Raw genomic sequence first — 16857 nt, forward strand, 5'->3', positions numbered from 1 at the left:
TGAATACAGCAAGTGAGAGAAGACATATAAGAGTTATAAGATAAGTGTGCTTTGTCATATGTGATAAAAGCTAAAGCTAGAGTGGGATAGAGAAAGACTAACATTAAAAACCATTACGACAAAAGGTCATCTTTGAAATACAGATCACAATATTTTTTGCGCCATTTCCACCATCTTGTTCAATTCAATCTACAGTAAAAATACTGGAAGCTGCAAGAGCCTTTTCTACACTGCAGATGCCACTGATGCAGCTGAATTGATGATAGCAGCAATGGAAATTTCATTCCCATAAAAATTCCTTAGCATAGACAAGTGAGAGTTGCTGGCCAGCTGCCATATACTTGGGCACCAAGAGATGCAGATAGATTGCTTTGCTCACCATTTCTTTGTCTTCTTTGGTTGTCTTCATCAGCTGTTCTGATATTATCTTTTTTAAGCAGCTACTCAGTAGAAATGCCTAAATAGATAAACAGAATATATTCTAGTTTCTTTTGTTAAAGATTATTCAACCCTATTTCCCCTCCCACTTTTCCTGGTAACTACTGAACTATTACTTGCCTAATCTGGTTAATTTTACCATGTGTTTAAAATATTTGTGCTCACCAAATTAGTTGCAATCCAATCTCACTGTGACCTGACACCACCACTTAGAAAATTTAGGGTAGGTGTCTTTATTGTGGGTTCTGTACTGCAAGTTATTCTCTTATAATTACCCCCATTTTGTGCCTCTAAGGCCGCTGAACTACATTCAAGGCTGGCTTAGGCAAACTGAATTGGTATTGAAAATATCAAATTAAGTACAGTACCTACCATACTTCTAACACACCTTAAACTCGAGTTTCTGAAGTGCTGAGAACCCAAAACTTCAACGGAAGTAAATGGCAGCAGCAGGTGCTCAGCACCTCTTAAATTCAGATCCCCTTGTGTCTACATGCAAAAGTTGTTGCAACAATGCAAATAGTATATATTTGATAGTATATTGCAATTGCTTGGAGCCAATCTCACGGCTATTGTGCACTGCATGGTTACAGTGGTAGTGTGAACTGAAAGCAGTGGGCATGGCAGCAACACCAGTTCTACTGGGGCCGGATGCAAAGCCCATCAAAGTCTATAGGAGTCTTTCCATTGACTTCAGTGGGCTTTAGATTAAGCCCTGGGGTCCTCCCAGCACCTTTTCAGGCTATATTTTCTAGCTCTCACTTTTGAAGAAAGGGACACTGTTTTCCTATTTCTTGGAGTCTAGGGGCAGCTCTAGTTAACAGATTCAGCCCGAAAATTAACAATGAGGGAATTTCAATTTGGCTGCTTTCTTCCCATAACAGCGACCAAAGTGGAAAGCTTGTGAATATGAGGGTGATTGATGTTCCTGTAAAACTCTGAGTAGCAGCAAAATAATGAGCTGCTACATAAGTGGGTGGACAATACAGAGTCATACTGGAAGGCAGAAATAAAGCATCAAAAATTAAGCATTCTGATTTCACTTGTAAAGTCTTATCTGCTATTAATTTTGGCAGGTTTGGGGTGTGAGGAAGGAAAGAGGAGAGATGAGGGGAAAGAAGAGAAACAGCTTATTTGAAGAACACACCACATTCCCTCTGTTTGATTTTTTTTTTAAAAGCAAAGTACTAGGGGTAGGCCTGTACCAAGATCCCCAGATTCCACACACACCCCTCCAAAAAACTTGGGTTCCTTCATATCCAGCTCTGAGTTTTGCAGCTCTGGCGCATAACTATATATTGGCTACTTCTCTTTCTGAACACCTTTTTCTTTGAACAGCAGCCAGAGACCTGATGGGTGGGGTGGGACAGTACCGAAGGAGGAAAAAGGGATTTTTAAAAAAATATTGTAAAAGCAGCAAAGAGTCCTGTGGCACCTTATAGACTAACAGACGTATTGGAGCATGAGCTTTCGTGGGTGAATACCCACTTCGTCGGATGCATCACCCACGAAAGCTCATGCTCCAATATGTCTGTTAGTCTATAAGGTGCCACAGGACTCTTTGCTGCTTTTACAGATCCAGACTAACATGGCTACCCCTCTGCTACTAAAAAATTATTATTATTTACAATATGCTAGCATAGATTTATATCTACCATGTACCTGTTTTTTATTTAACATGTACTTGAGTGGAATATTCATGTGCATCATCTACTATGTAGAAGACAGTGTCCAGTCATTAAGCATTTCCACCACATTAAAATTTGTGACTATCCACTGGACTAGTAAATAAAAAAAGAAAACTAACACCTCTGCATACCATTCCAGGCTTGCAGCCCAGTGCAGGGCAATTTCTCTTGCCAATCTCAACCCTCTCTCTGGGGAGAAGTATTTGAGCTCCCATGTAAGTCTGTCCTTAGACTGAACTGGCAAAGACACAGCAGTTGTCTAGATATAGGAGCCACACATAAGCACTGAAGAATAAATTCCAGCTCCAGTGACTAGCAGCCTACTTTTCACCAAAGGCCTTTCTTTTTACTGCCCTGAGGCTAACCTGTTTTGTGTAAAAGACGATCCATTTCCATGAGTCCGAATCATTGTACTCAAACCTGAGCTCTAGGGTCTGCTCAGGTCCTTGGTCTTTTGGCTGTGTAACAGCGCCCTGAAGAGAAAGAGAAGAAACTGCTGCAAAGAGGTATTAACTCAGAATCAGGGCTGGACTCTCCAGTCAGCCAGGTTCAGTCTGTGTGGCTTACAGGGCAAAAGTGAATTTTAGGCAGATGGAGATCTGTACTGGAAGAGTCCCCCTGCGAAGAGTGAAATCTCCACTAACATAAAATTGACTAAGGTGGCTTTACCTCATGTGCCAGTTCCACTGTCCCACTCTACCTTCTAGCTTAAGAGAAAGCAGCTGAAGGTATGTACGCTGAGGGCAAGGTATCTGAGAATTAGAGAGCTCCGACCAGCTCACTGACAGCCTTGATCTCATACAGGAAAAAAGTCATTTTGAGTTAAATGTGTTGAAATATTTGGGGAGCTGCAATGTCAGCAAGGTACTTACTAGAAAAGTGACCTGCCAGCACCTCACTCTGTTGATCTTGAAGCTGACCTCTTTGGTCTGGTTACTAGGTAACTTTATGGAGCAGCTAATCTCATTATTTCCTACATGAACAGCAGCAGAACAGTCTACTTCTGGATAGTCACAGGTGCAGGGATCAAGCTGCATATATCCATAGTGCTGCACTTCCTGAACCAGCTCTAGAACCTGCATCAGAAACACAGAATTAGAAAGTGATGAAATATAGTGTCCTACATGATCTTCTGTACAGAGGCAGTTGTGATCTAGTAACTGAGCAAGGCACAAGGAACCAAGACCTGATTTCTAATCTTAGCTCTACCAATTCACTGTGGCCTTGAAGTCACCTCTGGACCTGGAAAAGTTTTTCTATCTGAATTTTTTTTTGGCTAAAAATGCAGATTCAGTAACATCAAGCCATCTTGTAAATTGGTTTAAAATTCACCAGTTGTTTCAGTCAAACCTCTCTCTCCACCACTCCCCGCCCCGGCATCTGAAACAATGGAAATGTTTTAGTCTGACATTTTTTAAATTAAACTCATTTTTTTGCTTCAGAAAAACTTTGTTTAGAAATTTCCTTCACTTTTATTAAACATTAACAGTGTTTAATAATGCTCATAATTGAAACATTTTGTTTTAGAGTGAATTAAATGTTTAACCCAAAAAATTTTCTTCAATTTTTTGGAATTGCAGTGAACCAAAAAAATCCATTATTCACCCAGCTCTAGTCATCTGGTGTCTGTATCTCAGTTTACCTGTAAAATGGGTCTGAAAGTCACAGAGGGAGCGGGGGAGGGAGAGAATAAATATGGAACATTATGATGCCATTTTTACAGATTCACTTTTCAGAGAAAAAACACATTAATTATATGTGGCTGCAGCCTCAAGGATCTTCATCCTGAAATATATTCTCTCAATAGGTTTATATCATTTTAAAAGAGCACTTCACCTTCATTTTGTTTGCCGCTTTTTGTAGCGATTCCATTTTCTGCATCTGTTCATCTGTGGGTTTGACCCAATTCTTCTCAATTTCCTGCAGTGCCTTATTTAGAAGAGTTAGTAAATTTTAACTTAAAAATAAGAAGGGGGGCGGCCATGGGTATTTCCATCTGCCCTTTACTGTGGGGGTGGGGAAGATATACCAACATTTTTTAAAACACGCACTCAGATTTTTGGACAGCTGCACATAACTTTTAGTCTACTCAACCCTTAGTTCCTGCACCAAAATAGTTTCTAATTCAGCATTGCCCAAAATACCTGCAAGCCCCTGACCTCTGGTTATGAAAAGTGGTATCTATTGTTACTCTGTCAACCTGCTCGTTTGCTTTTGCAGAATATGATTCCAGTACACAGAGAAAATGTAACAACACATGGAATGATGGGGCACAACTACCAATTTTAAAAATAAAATGAGCATGCAAAAATGGTAATTAATCATGACACCGAAGGACCTCCCAGCACAATATAGTGGTAAGGACATTGGAGCCCTGTCTATACCACAGCTTCCACCAAAACGATCACGGGTGGGGCTGCACAGAGGGTGAATTACAACCATTAAATTTGCTAACAGAGATTGCTTAAGACAATGCACGTGCCAGGTTTGAAGCCTTTTGTGTTGAGTTCTCAATAGAGAAAGGAGGAGTGTAAAAGTTGTTACGGATATTTATTTTTTTCTACCTTCAGATAAAACAGAAGGAGCCTAGTGGAGTTAATCTTCCAAAAAAATTAACTCTGGACAGAAACTACCAGGAGACATTTTAATCCTCAAAACAACTTTTTTTTTGTTTTGAGAAAATGGTAAGTAGTGGAAGTGTTCAGTATGCTAGTGTAATCTCAGCCTTAATGCCACTAGCACATAATAGCACTTACTTATATTGTCATGAGAAGAAAACGGACTGAGGTCTAAATAAATCCCCTGTATGCATGGAATAATTACTTACACTAAACAGAATTTGCAAACTAGACAGTGTTATTTGTACATGAAAAATTCTCATAGAACAAGCTCATTCATAGTTATTTCTTTTGTTTTTAAATAAAAAAAAAGAAAAATACAACAAGATAGAAGTACTTGTCCATACTTAATATTCAGATAACTTGCACTGTTTAAAACATAGCTTTTACATTATTAAAATGGGAGACACATTTTGGGAATTAGCTTTTAGAAGTATCAGGAGTTTTCTTCTTTTGTTACCTGCATATAGAGTAAATTCACTGAAGCGTCACAGTCCATTAACGTTTTATCAAGAGAAGGATCCATATACCTGACAAATGGAAAAACATTAAACATTACATTTCTAAGCACAACTATTAGCATTTTCATTCAGCAATAAGTATGCATTTAGATACAGGAAGATCCCACTACTCGCAAAGTAATAAAAGACAGCAACATGTCACATCTTTGAAATTACACATCTGAGAAGCATGTAAAAAAAATTACTCTTTACAGCACTGTAGCAAATAGACTGCGGTATGAAATAAATTAAATTGCTCATCTGCTTTTATCAAAGTAATACGGAAAACAATTATTTAGAATCCAAGTGTTAAAAAACAGCATTAAATATTTCTCTTGCATGTGTCTAAAACTTAGGGCTTACCTACATGGGGAAGTTTAGTGGCAGAACATACACATAAGCTAAACCACAAAAAAGCACTCAGATTGAAATAAGTGTGTCCAGACAGAAAGTTCTGCCACTAAATTTCCCTATGTAGGTAAGTCCTTATAAACTGGAGAATTTAACAGAAGGGCTTATGCATGCCAAGCTTCAGTCCAGTTAAATTTAAAATTGAGAAGTTACAAGTGTCTGAAAATATTTTTATATAGCTCAGTGACAGACACTTAAGCATTGTGGCACTGCTATAATTCAGGTATTTTGTGATCTAATATTTAGCAATGTGATCTCTAAAGAAAATTCCCAAAAAACAATCTCCCCCAAACACATTGCAACTTGCAGCTCAGAACCTCTAGCCCTCCCATTTTTCTTGTAGGAGATACAATGCTGAATATAAAAAATAAACAAACACCATTAACTAAAGAAAAGAAAATAAGCATAAAATGTTTCCTTTATTGGTGGCTTTGGCAAGAAAACAAACAAAAATAAAACAAAACCACCAACAACAAACCATCTGTATTTATAGATTTTGGAAGTGTTCAAGAGTAATTGGCTGATTGCAGAAGTGGACATTCCATCAACAACTGTTACAGGATCATGTAAAGGGATCAGTTCCAACATTACACTGAGAGGTCCAAAGACCAGCAGTTAGGAACCATTATAATCCTTAAACAAAACAAAACAAAACAAAACAAAACAAAACAAAACAAAAATCAGCTTTGTGTGTTATGCTCTCAGGCCAAACACAAAGAATTTAAGTTGTGAGGATTCTCTTCTCTAGTACATTCATAATTTTAATGCATCTTCCAAATTTCTCTTTAGCTTTCAGCTCACCATTTTCTGATCCCAATCTTACAGTCTGACTCTTTCATACTCTGAAGACTGACGTAAGGAAGTTCAAATTCTGCCACTTTTTTCACCACTGGGGGCAGGGCAGGTGGGAAAAAACAGAAGAGACAAATAAGCCTGATTGGTTGAAACCCCACTGAAGCAGAACAGCTATTTTAGTATTTCAATAAGTGCTCCATGACAACATATGTTATGTAAAAGAAAGAGGACATCACAAAAACAAATGATAAAAAATGGTAGATGACAATCATGTTGTTTAGACACTCCCCACGCCCACCCCTTTACCTAATTTTTAAGGAGCAGTGTATCAGTGTCTCCTTATTCTGCTTTATACTAATGCAAGGATTGCAAATAAGGAGCACTAAACTGAGAAATCCAGGAAAGGAGATTTAAGTTAGTATAGATCTCAAATAACGCTGAGCAGTTTGAAGCAGCTGCAAATATGGGAGGCAAAAGAAATGTGTGATTCGGATGTACGCTAACAGGGTTGTGGCACTTTAAGTTATTCATTGCTTGAATGAAACAGAAGACAAACACATTATCACTAAAGTACAGTAAGGAATAAAAGTCACACGAGAGATGACTGCTGTCAGTAATAAGTTTTCCAAACATAAAATTAAGGGCCAGGGTTAGGGGGCAGTGCCTGTGAACGGGGCAGCACGCAGCAGAGCTGCGTAGGAACTGGAGTAGGGACATGCTGCTGCTTCCAGGAGCCACGTGGACCAGCCCCTGACCCCGTTCCCCAGCTAGAGCACCAGAGCGGGGCAAGCCCCAGACCCCGCTCCCCAGCCGGAGCTCGAGGGCCAGATTAAAATGGCTGCCAGGCCAGATGCGGCCTGTGAGCCATAGTTTTCCCATCCCTGCTTTAGGCCCTGCAGTAGGTCAGTCAGTGTGCTCCCACCCTATTCTTAAAGGGGCAGCACCTATTTCTCTAATTATAGAATTTTTATTACCATTAACAAATATATACACAACAAATATTTTTATATTTAGTAATTTTGAATATGACTTTATAAAACATCATCTATTCCAGGGACCTCATACTGTGCCAAGAGTCCTAGACCATTGTAACATCAGAGGTAATTAGACAAATCACCACCCTAACTCTACATATAATTTGCATGCAACAATTTCATTGGTTGTATGAGGGAGCATGCACTGATTGGTTACTTGGCCCAACTGCCACACATGCAGTAGCACAGACTTTCAGGTACTACTCATGTAATAAAAGCTGGGGATTCCACACTCCCAGCATCACATTCATCCTAAAGCAAGACCTAGTCAAGATAGAGAAATGATAAATAAAATGACCCTATATAGTGAAGTTTCACAGTGACAGTTGCACTACAAACCCTTCAAGGGATTGAACACCTGTCATGACCCTAACACCCAGAAGTCTTTCAGCCTTAATCTTATATACATTTAAAAAAAATCTAGATCACTTCTACAGCAATGTTTTTGTCTATGGACCTGAAAATACTTCCAGGACAGTATCATCATCACCATTTTGCAGACTGGAAAACTGAGGCAGAGAGAGGTTAAGTGACTTGTCCAAGGCCACGCAGAATCAGTAACAGTCAAGTAGCAAATTCAAGGGTGAAATTCTGACCCCACTCAAGTCAACAAGAGTTTTGCCATTTACGTCAATGGGGCCAAGATTTCAACCCAGATCTGAGTCTCAGTCCTGGGTTCAGTCCACTAGATTACAGCTGCCCAAATGGAGGAAGGGGCGGAGGGCATATATGTATCACCAGCCCATATCGGACAAAAACACACAGTACTCCAAGAGACTTCTACATTTTGTGAGCACAGAGAATCACCCCCTAGATTTAGGGCACATCCAGTTCCATCACTGTTATGACCTTTCTATGCTTATCAATTAAAAAGTGAAATAGTGGAATAAGAGGGCATAAATGTAAGTAAATTAGGGACTTCATTTTATAAGGGGATAGAGGGGGAAATCTTCCAAGTGTACAGATCTGAGTTTGAGATTATACAAACAGTTTTTACTTCAAAGTATAACCATTTGCAGAGAAGCCTGAAATAAAGCCAACCTAGCTCAATATTTACCAAAACAACCCACACAATAGTGACCAAGTTACTATATGCCCTATAAATTAAATGCAATGAAAACTGTGCTTATAGGCAAAGTCCACTACGCTATAGATAACCTCAACCCACCTGTGATCCTCTGTTCCTCCCTCGTGGTTGCTGGGCTACATATAGAGATTCAAAGGCTGGAAGTTCATCAGCTAACAGAGATGAGTCTTTTAGCTCAAGCAGGACAGATTAATGCTTTTAGATCCAGAGGTCCGATCCCCACTGGCAATGACCCACCCAGGGGTACATTATGTGACACATACTGCACATGGCTTACCAGAGAGAACTCCATTGCTGTGATCTTGAATAAAATATAAGCTAAAATATCCTATTAATTCTCTTGACAGCCCCATCTTGTATGAGACAACCTTAAAAACAAAAAATGAAAAAGGAGGTCACCTATGCATCTGAACATGAATTTATCCGAGGTCTGGTCACCAGCCATTAATGCAGCTTCAAAATTGTTTTTTTTAAACTGTTCCTTTATCCCTCTAGGCAGAAGCAGCTGTTAAGACCTAAACTTCAACCCTCCATATTCTTGCTTCTGGCATCGCATGAGAAAGACCTACCCAACTTGACTCTCAGAATCAGATTCTATTTTGCTATGGCCCCTTTATGCCACCTGAAAGATGTAAAGGAGGAATGGCCCCAGCCCCACTGGCAAAGAAAGTACAAACAGTCCTGTGCCAGTCCTTCCCCCCAACCTCAAGTGCAGGACGTGTGATGAGGAAGGGGTGGGGCAGGGAGAGGAACAGAAAGGGTAGGGTGGAAAAGGATCTGAAAACACTCCACCCTGCCTATTTTCTGCTTCAGACATTGGAAATCAGAGCTTAATTTAAAACAACCAGAGCCTACCCCCACCATTCCCGCACTCGATGGGTACCACAGAACCTCCTGGGCTCACAGATAGAAGAGTAAAAAAGGTGCCTCTTTCACTCATGAGCAGCCCACTTGATCAGGAAGTCACTGAGATGCAACTATGGAGAGGCAAGGACATGGAGAAACTTTCACCAGGAAAATGATTTTTCCATAGTTTAGTTGCTGGGTGTGTGAGTTGGCATAAGAAGTATAGTGGGAGAAGCAGGACTTCTTTGGTCTGAACACAAGGTGGAAGCACAAGTTTTCAGAGTGCCTTTAGAAGGTACGAATTCCACAAACACTTCCAGATGAGAGAGAGCTGGAGCATCATATCACTTCCCCCAACCCTCACTAAGCACTAGAATAAATGTTCAGAGGCCCAGGCAAAAAAGACCCGGACCAGGACTAACTTTCACCGTATTATGTTCTTTACCCAAAGTCCCCATTAACCTGTTACCTGAAATTGCAAGGTGGTACTACAGAGTGTCAGAAACTCATCACTTAGTACAGCTTCTCGCAGTGATCCAAATGAAGCACCTACTTCTATTCAACACGCTTCATAGAGCTACCCAATGTGAAACATTCAGTCAGTATTGAGTTTAATTTTCTAATTCTTGGATCAAGGCATACCCCAAAATACATCACTCCAACCCCCTGTAGACTCTACGCTATTAATTGGGAAGCTATCAGGGGGAATGTGGTGAGACAAATCTATAATGAGGAAAGCTCACACATGCCCCTTAGCCTGTCTCACGCTAAAGGGAACCAAAGAACAAGCAGCATTTACAGTGCCAGTGAATTATCAGACTCATTGCTGTTTGCCTATAGTGCCATAAGTGAACATGGCACTTTATTGTGAAGTGTACCCAAGGTACTACTGCACAAAGAGTGGCACCGGCTTGAAGAGGATCTGGCCCTTAAACAGGACAAACAAACAATATGCTTAGATAGCAAGATATTTTTATGGAGAGATGGGATTGAAGATGCTAGTGATGAAGGAAGCTACTGTCATGCTGATATAAATCTGAAGGGTACAGTAACTCCTTATGTAAAGTCATCCTGGTTAACGCTGTTTTGTTATGTTGCTGATCAATTAGGGAACATGCTCATTTAAAGTTGTGCAATGCTCCCTTCTAACGTCGTTTGGCAGCCGCCTGCTTTGTCCACTGCTTGCAGGAAGAGCAGCCCATTGCAGCTAGCTGGTGGGGGCTTGTAACCAGAGTGGATCAACAGCCCCCATAAGCTCCCTCTATCAGCTCCCTGCTCCCCTAAGTTCCCTGCGCTGCAGCCACCCAGCAGGCTATCAATTGGCAGTTTAGCTGTCCCTCCCCCCACTGCCATGTCCTGCTCCTGCCCTCTGCCTTGAAGCTGCTCCCAGAGACTCCTGCCTGCTGTACAGGAGGAGAAGGTGGGGGCTAATGTCAGGGTGTCCCCCCAGCTCCTGCACCCCACTTACCCCTTCTCCATATAGAGCAGGGAGGGAACACGGGTGGAGAGAAACAGAGAGAGCCTGGGGCAGCAGCTGCTGTCTCAACTTCCTGATCCACTTAAAAAGACAATGCACTTAAGAGTGGGTCAGCTTACTTAACGGGGCAGTGTGCATCTCTCTTTCTCTCTCTCTCTCCCCCACACACAAGGTGTGTGTCTGTCTGTGTCTGCTATGCTGTCTCCTCTCTCTCCTGTTCATGCTGCCTTGATGAGAGGCTACATTAACAATGTGTTAACCCTTGAGGGCTCAGCCGAGTGCTAGTTCATCATTTAGCAGCAAAGCATTCCCTGGGAAACATCCTTCCCTCTTCCACTCTCTAACTTCACCACCTCAACCAAGTTTCACAATCATCATAGCTGTGAACCGTACTAAATTGTTTGTTTAAAACATATACTGTGTGTATATATCTATATAATATATAGTTTTTTGTCTGGTGAAAAAGTTTTTCCTGGAACCTAACCCCCCCTATTTACATTAATTCTTATGGGGAAATTGGATTTGCTTAACATTGTTTCGCTTAAAGTCGCATTTTTCAGGAACATAATGACGTTGAGTGAGGAGTTACTGTATGTGCTTTTTGGATCAACCAATTTTATTGTTTTGCAATTCCTTTATTTTGGCAACTAACCAGTGAGGAGCTCCAAAGGTAGACAGGGGCTCAACAAACTTGAACATGATGCTTTTCAAAGGGGTGGAGGAAATCATTGTAGGAAGGTGTGTGGAATTCATTTCACTTGCATGATGTAGAACTGCTAGAATGATGTTGTGTGGCCAGCCTGAACCACTGAGCAAAACTATCTGTTAATGAAAAAAAACCAAAGTGAGAGAAATCTTTACACAAGGCAAAGCAGCTGCTCAGCTGCAGTGCGCTTTACTTAAGCACTGTGATCTGGCCAGCATTTGGGCAGTTCTCTGTGCTATATCAGGGACTTCGCTTTGAGAAGAGATTTAGTGCTCTCTATTCTTGGACCCATGATGAACGGGGATATTAGAGGCAATGATAATGCGCATAGTGAAGAGATGGAGAGACTTCATTAGCCAGAGTAACATCTGAGGGCCAGGCTGCATAAATTCTTTACTTAGGATGGCAAGCAGTTACGTGCACAAATAATCCCACTGAGGTCAATGGGCGTGCTGGTGTGTAATTGCTCACCAATCTCACGCAATCTGGCTCTCTGTGTCCCCTGCAGCAGCAACAGTGGCTACTGGGGAAGTAGCATCCATATTGTTACACACTTGCCATCCCTGGCTAGAGGAATGTTGGAGGATGAAGCTCACAATGTGAAAGGGATGAGAAAATAGAAATCAGGCAGATGGCAATAGTTTGGCTTCTGTTACTAAGAAGAGAAACAACTAAAGGCCAGCAACTCAAGCTTCCCTATCTATAAACAGGCCTATTGTTATCTTTGAATTAAAAAAAGATGTTACAACACGGTTCAGACTCTCTCTGTTTAAATAAAGTTTGGCTGCTATAGTGTCTAAGACAAAACTTGTAACTGTTTATTATTGGTATTGTAGCAAAATCTAGACACCTCAGCCCCATTGTGCTAGGCACTGAACAAAGAGACACTCCTTACCCTAAAGGGTCTACATACGCACTATAGACAACAGATAGATACAAGACAGATAGAAAGAGGGAGCACCAGGAAAAAAAGATTGGGCATCGGTCTGCGAGATACATAGATTGTAGATTCCTTCTACTGTAGAGGCAGGAACCTCTGTTCCTTTTGTTCTGTTTCTGTACAGCGCCAAGCACAAAGGAGTCCAGGTCCATAACCAGAGCTCCTGTGTGCTAGGATAGTAACAATACATGTGTCAGCACCCCAACAGTCTTAAACTATATTTAAGACAAATGTAGAACACTGTCTCTGGCCACACTGCCTGGCAACACAACGTTTATACAGATTTGGCCTGAACTATATTAAAAAAAACTTTTTAAAAAACAAAACCCCAGTTCTCTAATCATCTTAGATGGCCTCCTGCACACAGGGCCAAAACAGCCACCTTTGGAGACAAAAAGAGCTGCAGGGATGTTGAGTGAGTGCGGTTAGGGGCAGAGGAAAAAAAATGCTGATTAATATAAAAACTTTAAGAAACTTATCTACAGAATTAGTAAACAATGCCAAGTGTATGTTTTCTTCAGGTATTCCCTCAAACAAGCATTTTTGCCCATGTCCTGCTAAACTATGAGGGAAGGCATCTCAATTCTTCACACGCTTTTCCTTAAATTTAACAGTTTCAGCAGTATCCCATTTAGAAACCCTTACCTCTAGTACTCTTTCAGCAGTGTCCGATGTCTGGATATCAAGCCTAACATTCCTTCCGTCAGCCAGGTAAACATCTAGAGAGGCTCTCTGTGTCTGGATCTGAAATGTATCCTGTTAAAGTGAAATATGAAGGTGTTTTATTGCTGCCCTTCTTATTAGAGCCCTGCTGAAGGTGCTGGTGCTTCGCTTCCCTGTTAATCTTAGAGAAATGAACTGGATTATGGGGTGAGACGCTACAGCATGATGGAGGCCTGGTCTATGCTTTAAATTTAGATTGACCCAGTTACATCACTCGGGGTGTGAAAAAGTCACACCTTCGCACCATAATTAAACCAACCAAGCCCCTAGCATAGACGCAGTTAAGTGGCCAGAAGAATTCTTTTATCAACCCAGCTACTGCTGCTTAGCAAGGTGGATTTCTTACACAGAGACAGCAAAACTCCTTCTGTCAATGTAGGAAGCGTCTACACTGCAATGCTACAGCAGCATACATGCAGCACTATAGTTGTGCCATTCTAGCCCCCATAGTGTTGACATGACCTGAGGGTCTGTAGGAGGGAAGAGGAAAGTACTGTATTGACTAGATTCTCACTCTTGTACTATAAAGCTGAAACCCAAGACAGGCCTTGTGTGTTTAAAATAATTATCCTTTCTCTGGGAAATTCACGGGATTTAGTGTTACAATTCATTTTCCTTCCGAGGTGACACCATTTCCAGTGTGATCTTGTCAAGAAGAGAAAGGCTCTTTTGGCTTCCTCCAAGGCTGCAGCATCTCTCTGCAGTTTGGGGTTTTCAGCTGATCCTGGATAAGAGCAAACAGCAAGTTTTGGCTATGGCTACACTACAGCTTAAGTTGACATGAGTTATGTCGCTCGGGTGTGAATTAGCCACCCCCCAACTGACAAGTTACACCGACCTACATGCCGGTGTGGACATGTTGGCAGGAAAGCTTCTCCTGGAGACAGGCTGCCACCATTTGTTGGGGGTGGATTACTTAAATTGGTGAGAGAGCTCTCTGCATCGGTGCAGCTACGCTGCTGTAAGCTCTCTAGTTAGCCATACCCTTTCAGCCTTCAGTCTTTCTGCTTTGTTCTACATAGTTTGCCACTGTGACCAACAGGACAGGAGTTGACTTGGATTTAAATCTTTTCTAATGGAGACAAATGTAGCACCAAAGACATAGGCAATACAGTACTGCTCAGACTATACAACTGTAAACATATACGTACATTTATATATATAGAGAGAGAGATAGATAATATGCGTGCTGAGGTATACAATAAAGAAAATCCATGAAAATACAGTCCAAATCTGCCAGAGAAAAAAACTATTACGTCACTTATCTCATCCGAATGAGGAGAATGTATAAGGACCTGTTAAATAGGACTATGGGCAGAACAATTTGTATAGTGGGGGTGCTGAGAGCCATTGACCCAAACTGTAAACCCTGTATATGACGGAAACCATCTCAAGCCAGGAGGTGCAGCAGCACCCCAAGTTTCACCACCTATGGCTAGGAAAACAAGCTTATGCAATTTAGGGTTTATTTTAAAACATGGGCAGTTTAATATCCTGCCTACACTGTGTAAAGCAAACTGTTAGCCTACACATATATGTTAGGTGTAGTATACACTACATTAATGGGTATTATGTGCATAGTATTAACATAATATACAAGTTTTGTGAGGTTATGTTAATTGAATGTATTACGCTCTTCCATCAGTTCTGTTCCCTTTTGCTAAATATCCCATAACACTTTGCAAAGCTGAAGTCAGCTATGGCTCCAGATGATATGAAGTCTGTCAAAATTCAAGATACATTTGTTCCACGTCCTAGTACAGGGACCTTCATGGGTAACTGGTTTGAAATGTAATATCCAAAACAGAGAAGAAAAGTACAGAACAAAATGGCAAGTTAAGTAACTGTTACAAACTGGAGGGTTGGATTTCAGTGACAAAGAGAGGGTTTTGTAACTTTTAAAACCACACTATAAATATACCCAGTTTAAATCCATATTTCCAAAGCACACCTACTATGTAAGGTGAGCATGCTGTAAGATAAGAATTGCTTCCTGGAAGGAGGGTATGTGTCTCCTTTTTGTACTGTGTTATTTTGTCTTTAGACAATAATTGGTTGAAAGTGGTTATTTGGTCTCGAACATTTTTAATATTGAATCACAAGTGTTATCAAAATCAACCAGCTACATATTAGCAATGCAACCACACTGTGTGACCCAGTTACAAAACAGCAGCGGCTGATTTGATTAAAACACAGAGTGGTCCTGTAGTGTAGGCAAAACTGAACCAGGCTCCCAAGCAATGCTGAACACCCGGTGAGGTTCAGATCATGGAGTGTGGCTAAAACACTATTCAGTATTATCTTCACCACAGGATTAAACTGGGTTTTAAGCACATTGAGATCTACTGTGTTGTACCACAATATGGTGGCTTTCCACAGCACAGACTGGATCCCTAAAGGACATGTTTGCACTGATATACTTGCCTATGCAATTTTAAGGAATCTCACACTACAGCCATTTAATTTACACAAGTAATTGGACAAGCGAAAGTATGCGAGTAGCCAGCAAACTGGGCTGCAAAGGGAAATATCTCTATATACTTCATTCCTTCACTGGGTTTGCTTGAAACCCACTTGCTCAGACACGAGCTAGCCAGGTACAGGGCAAGATTCACCCTTTGGAGAGCTCCCTAGTTTTAAGATACACATAACAGATTCCAGACCTATATCATTTTTTCTTTTGGAGCTCATTTTTCATCTTGAAACACTGCCAATACGTCATACTAAAAATACTTTAAAAACAGGAACAGTTGGAGAACAACATCAAAATATAAGATAAATTAAAAACCCAGGACGCTCTCAGCATGCTAGGGATAAAACCAACAGTAGCTCAGAGTTCCCAAGCTGTCTTAGCCATTGACTTAGGAGACCAATAGAGTTCATTTGGAGAGCAGAAAATGTACATGATCAAAACACCAGGTATGCTCATGTAGGTGGAAAGCAAAGGAGGCCCCAGACTTAGTGAAGGGCAGAGGTAAACCAACAAAGAGCGACAAAACAGAGAGACTATTTAGCAGGGTTTCCTTATTCAGGAAGAATCCAGGAACACACTACTCCTATGTTTCTGTACCCAGTTTCAATCCTTGTACTCATGTATATTATAACCAGAGCCCTGCACCTACTGCAATTCCACAGTTGGAGAATAAATCCAGATCAGCAGAGTTGACTAGCAAAAATAAGTGTAGATTAATCACACTTAACTCATGCATTTAACTCAAAAAAATTAATCGTGGTTAAAAAAAATTGACCATGATTAATAGCACTATTAACCAATAGAATACTAATGGAAATGTATTAAATATTTTTGGATGTTTTTCTACATTTCAAATATATTGATTTCTATTACAATGCAGAATACAAAGTGTACAGTGCTCACTTTATATTATTTTTATTATATATATTTGCACTGTAAAAGTGATAAACAAAAGAAACAGTATTTTTCAATTCACCTCATACAAGCACTGTAGTGCAATCTTTTAATCATGAAAGTGTAACTTACAAATGTAGATTTTTTTTGTTACATAACTGCACTCAAAACCAAAACAATGTAAAACTTTAGAGCCTACAAGTCCATTCAGTCCTACTTCTTGTTCA

General features: G+C 40.6%; 1 protein-coding gene across 6 annotated transcripts in view; it reads right to left on the reverse strand.

The window, feature by feature from the left end:
• The window catches only part of SNX31 (sorting nexin 31), a 69793-nt gene that overhangs the window by 10269 nt on the left and 42667 nt on the right, over positions 1-16857 (reverse strand). For 4 of the 6 annotated variants that reach the window (XR_007772630.1, XM_050941020.1, XM_050941021.1 and 1 more), the window contains exons 5-12: positions 13186-13296; positions 8849-8939; positions 6457-6544; positions 5205-5274; positions 3963-4055; positions 2999-3202; positions 2492-2599; positions 380-457 (exon numbers count right to left, since the gene is read on the reverse strand). Coding sequence is in view for 5 of the 6 variants with exons in the window: in XM_050941020.1 (XP_050796977.1) it covers positions 380-457; positions 2492-2599; positions 2999-3202; positions 3963-4055; positions 5205-5274; positions 6457-6544; positions 8849-8939; positions 13186-13296 (843 nt within the window). In the remaining variant the exon portion in view is untranslated. The remainder of the gene's footprint in view (positions 1-379; positions 458-2491; positions 2600-2998; positions 3203-3962; positions 4056-5204; positions 5275-6456; positions 6545-8848; positions 8940-13185; positions 13297-16857) is intronic. The other 2 variants (XM_050941022.1, XM_050941025.1) reach the window with 2 other exon arrangements.

This window comes from Gopherus flavomarginatus, chromosome 2 (assembly GCF_025201925.1).
Source record: "Gopherus flavomarginatus isolate rGopFla2 chromosome 2, rGopFla2.mat.asm, whole genome shotgun sequence".
NCBI lineage: Eukaryota > Metazoa > Chordata > Testudines > Testudinidae > Gopherus > Gopherus flavomarginatus.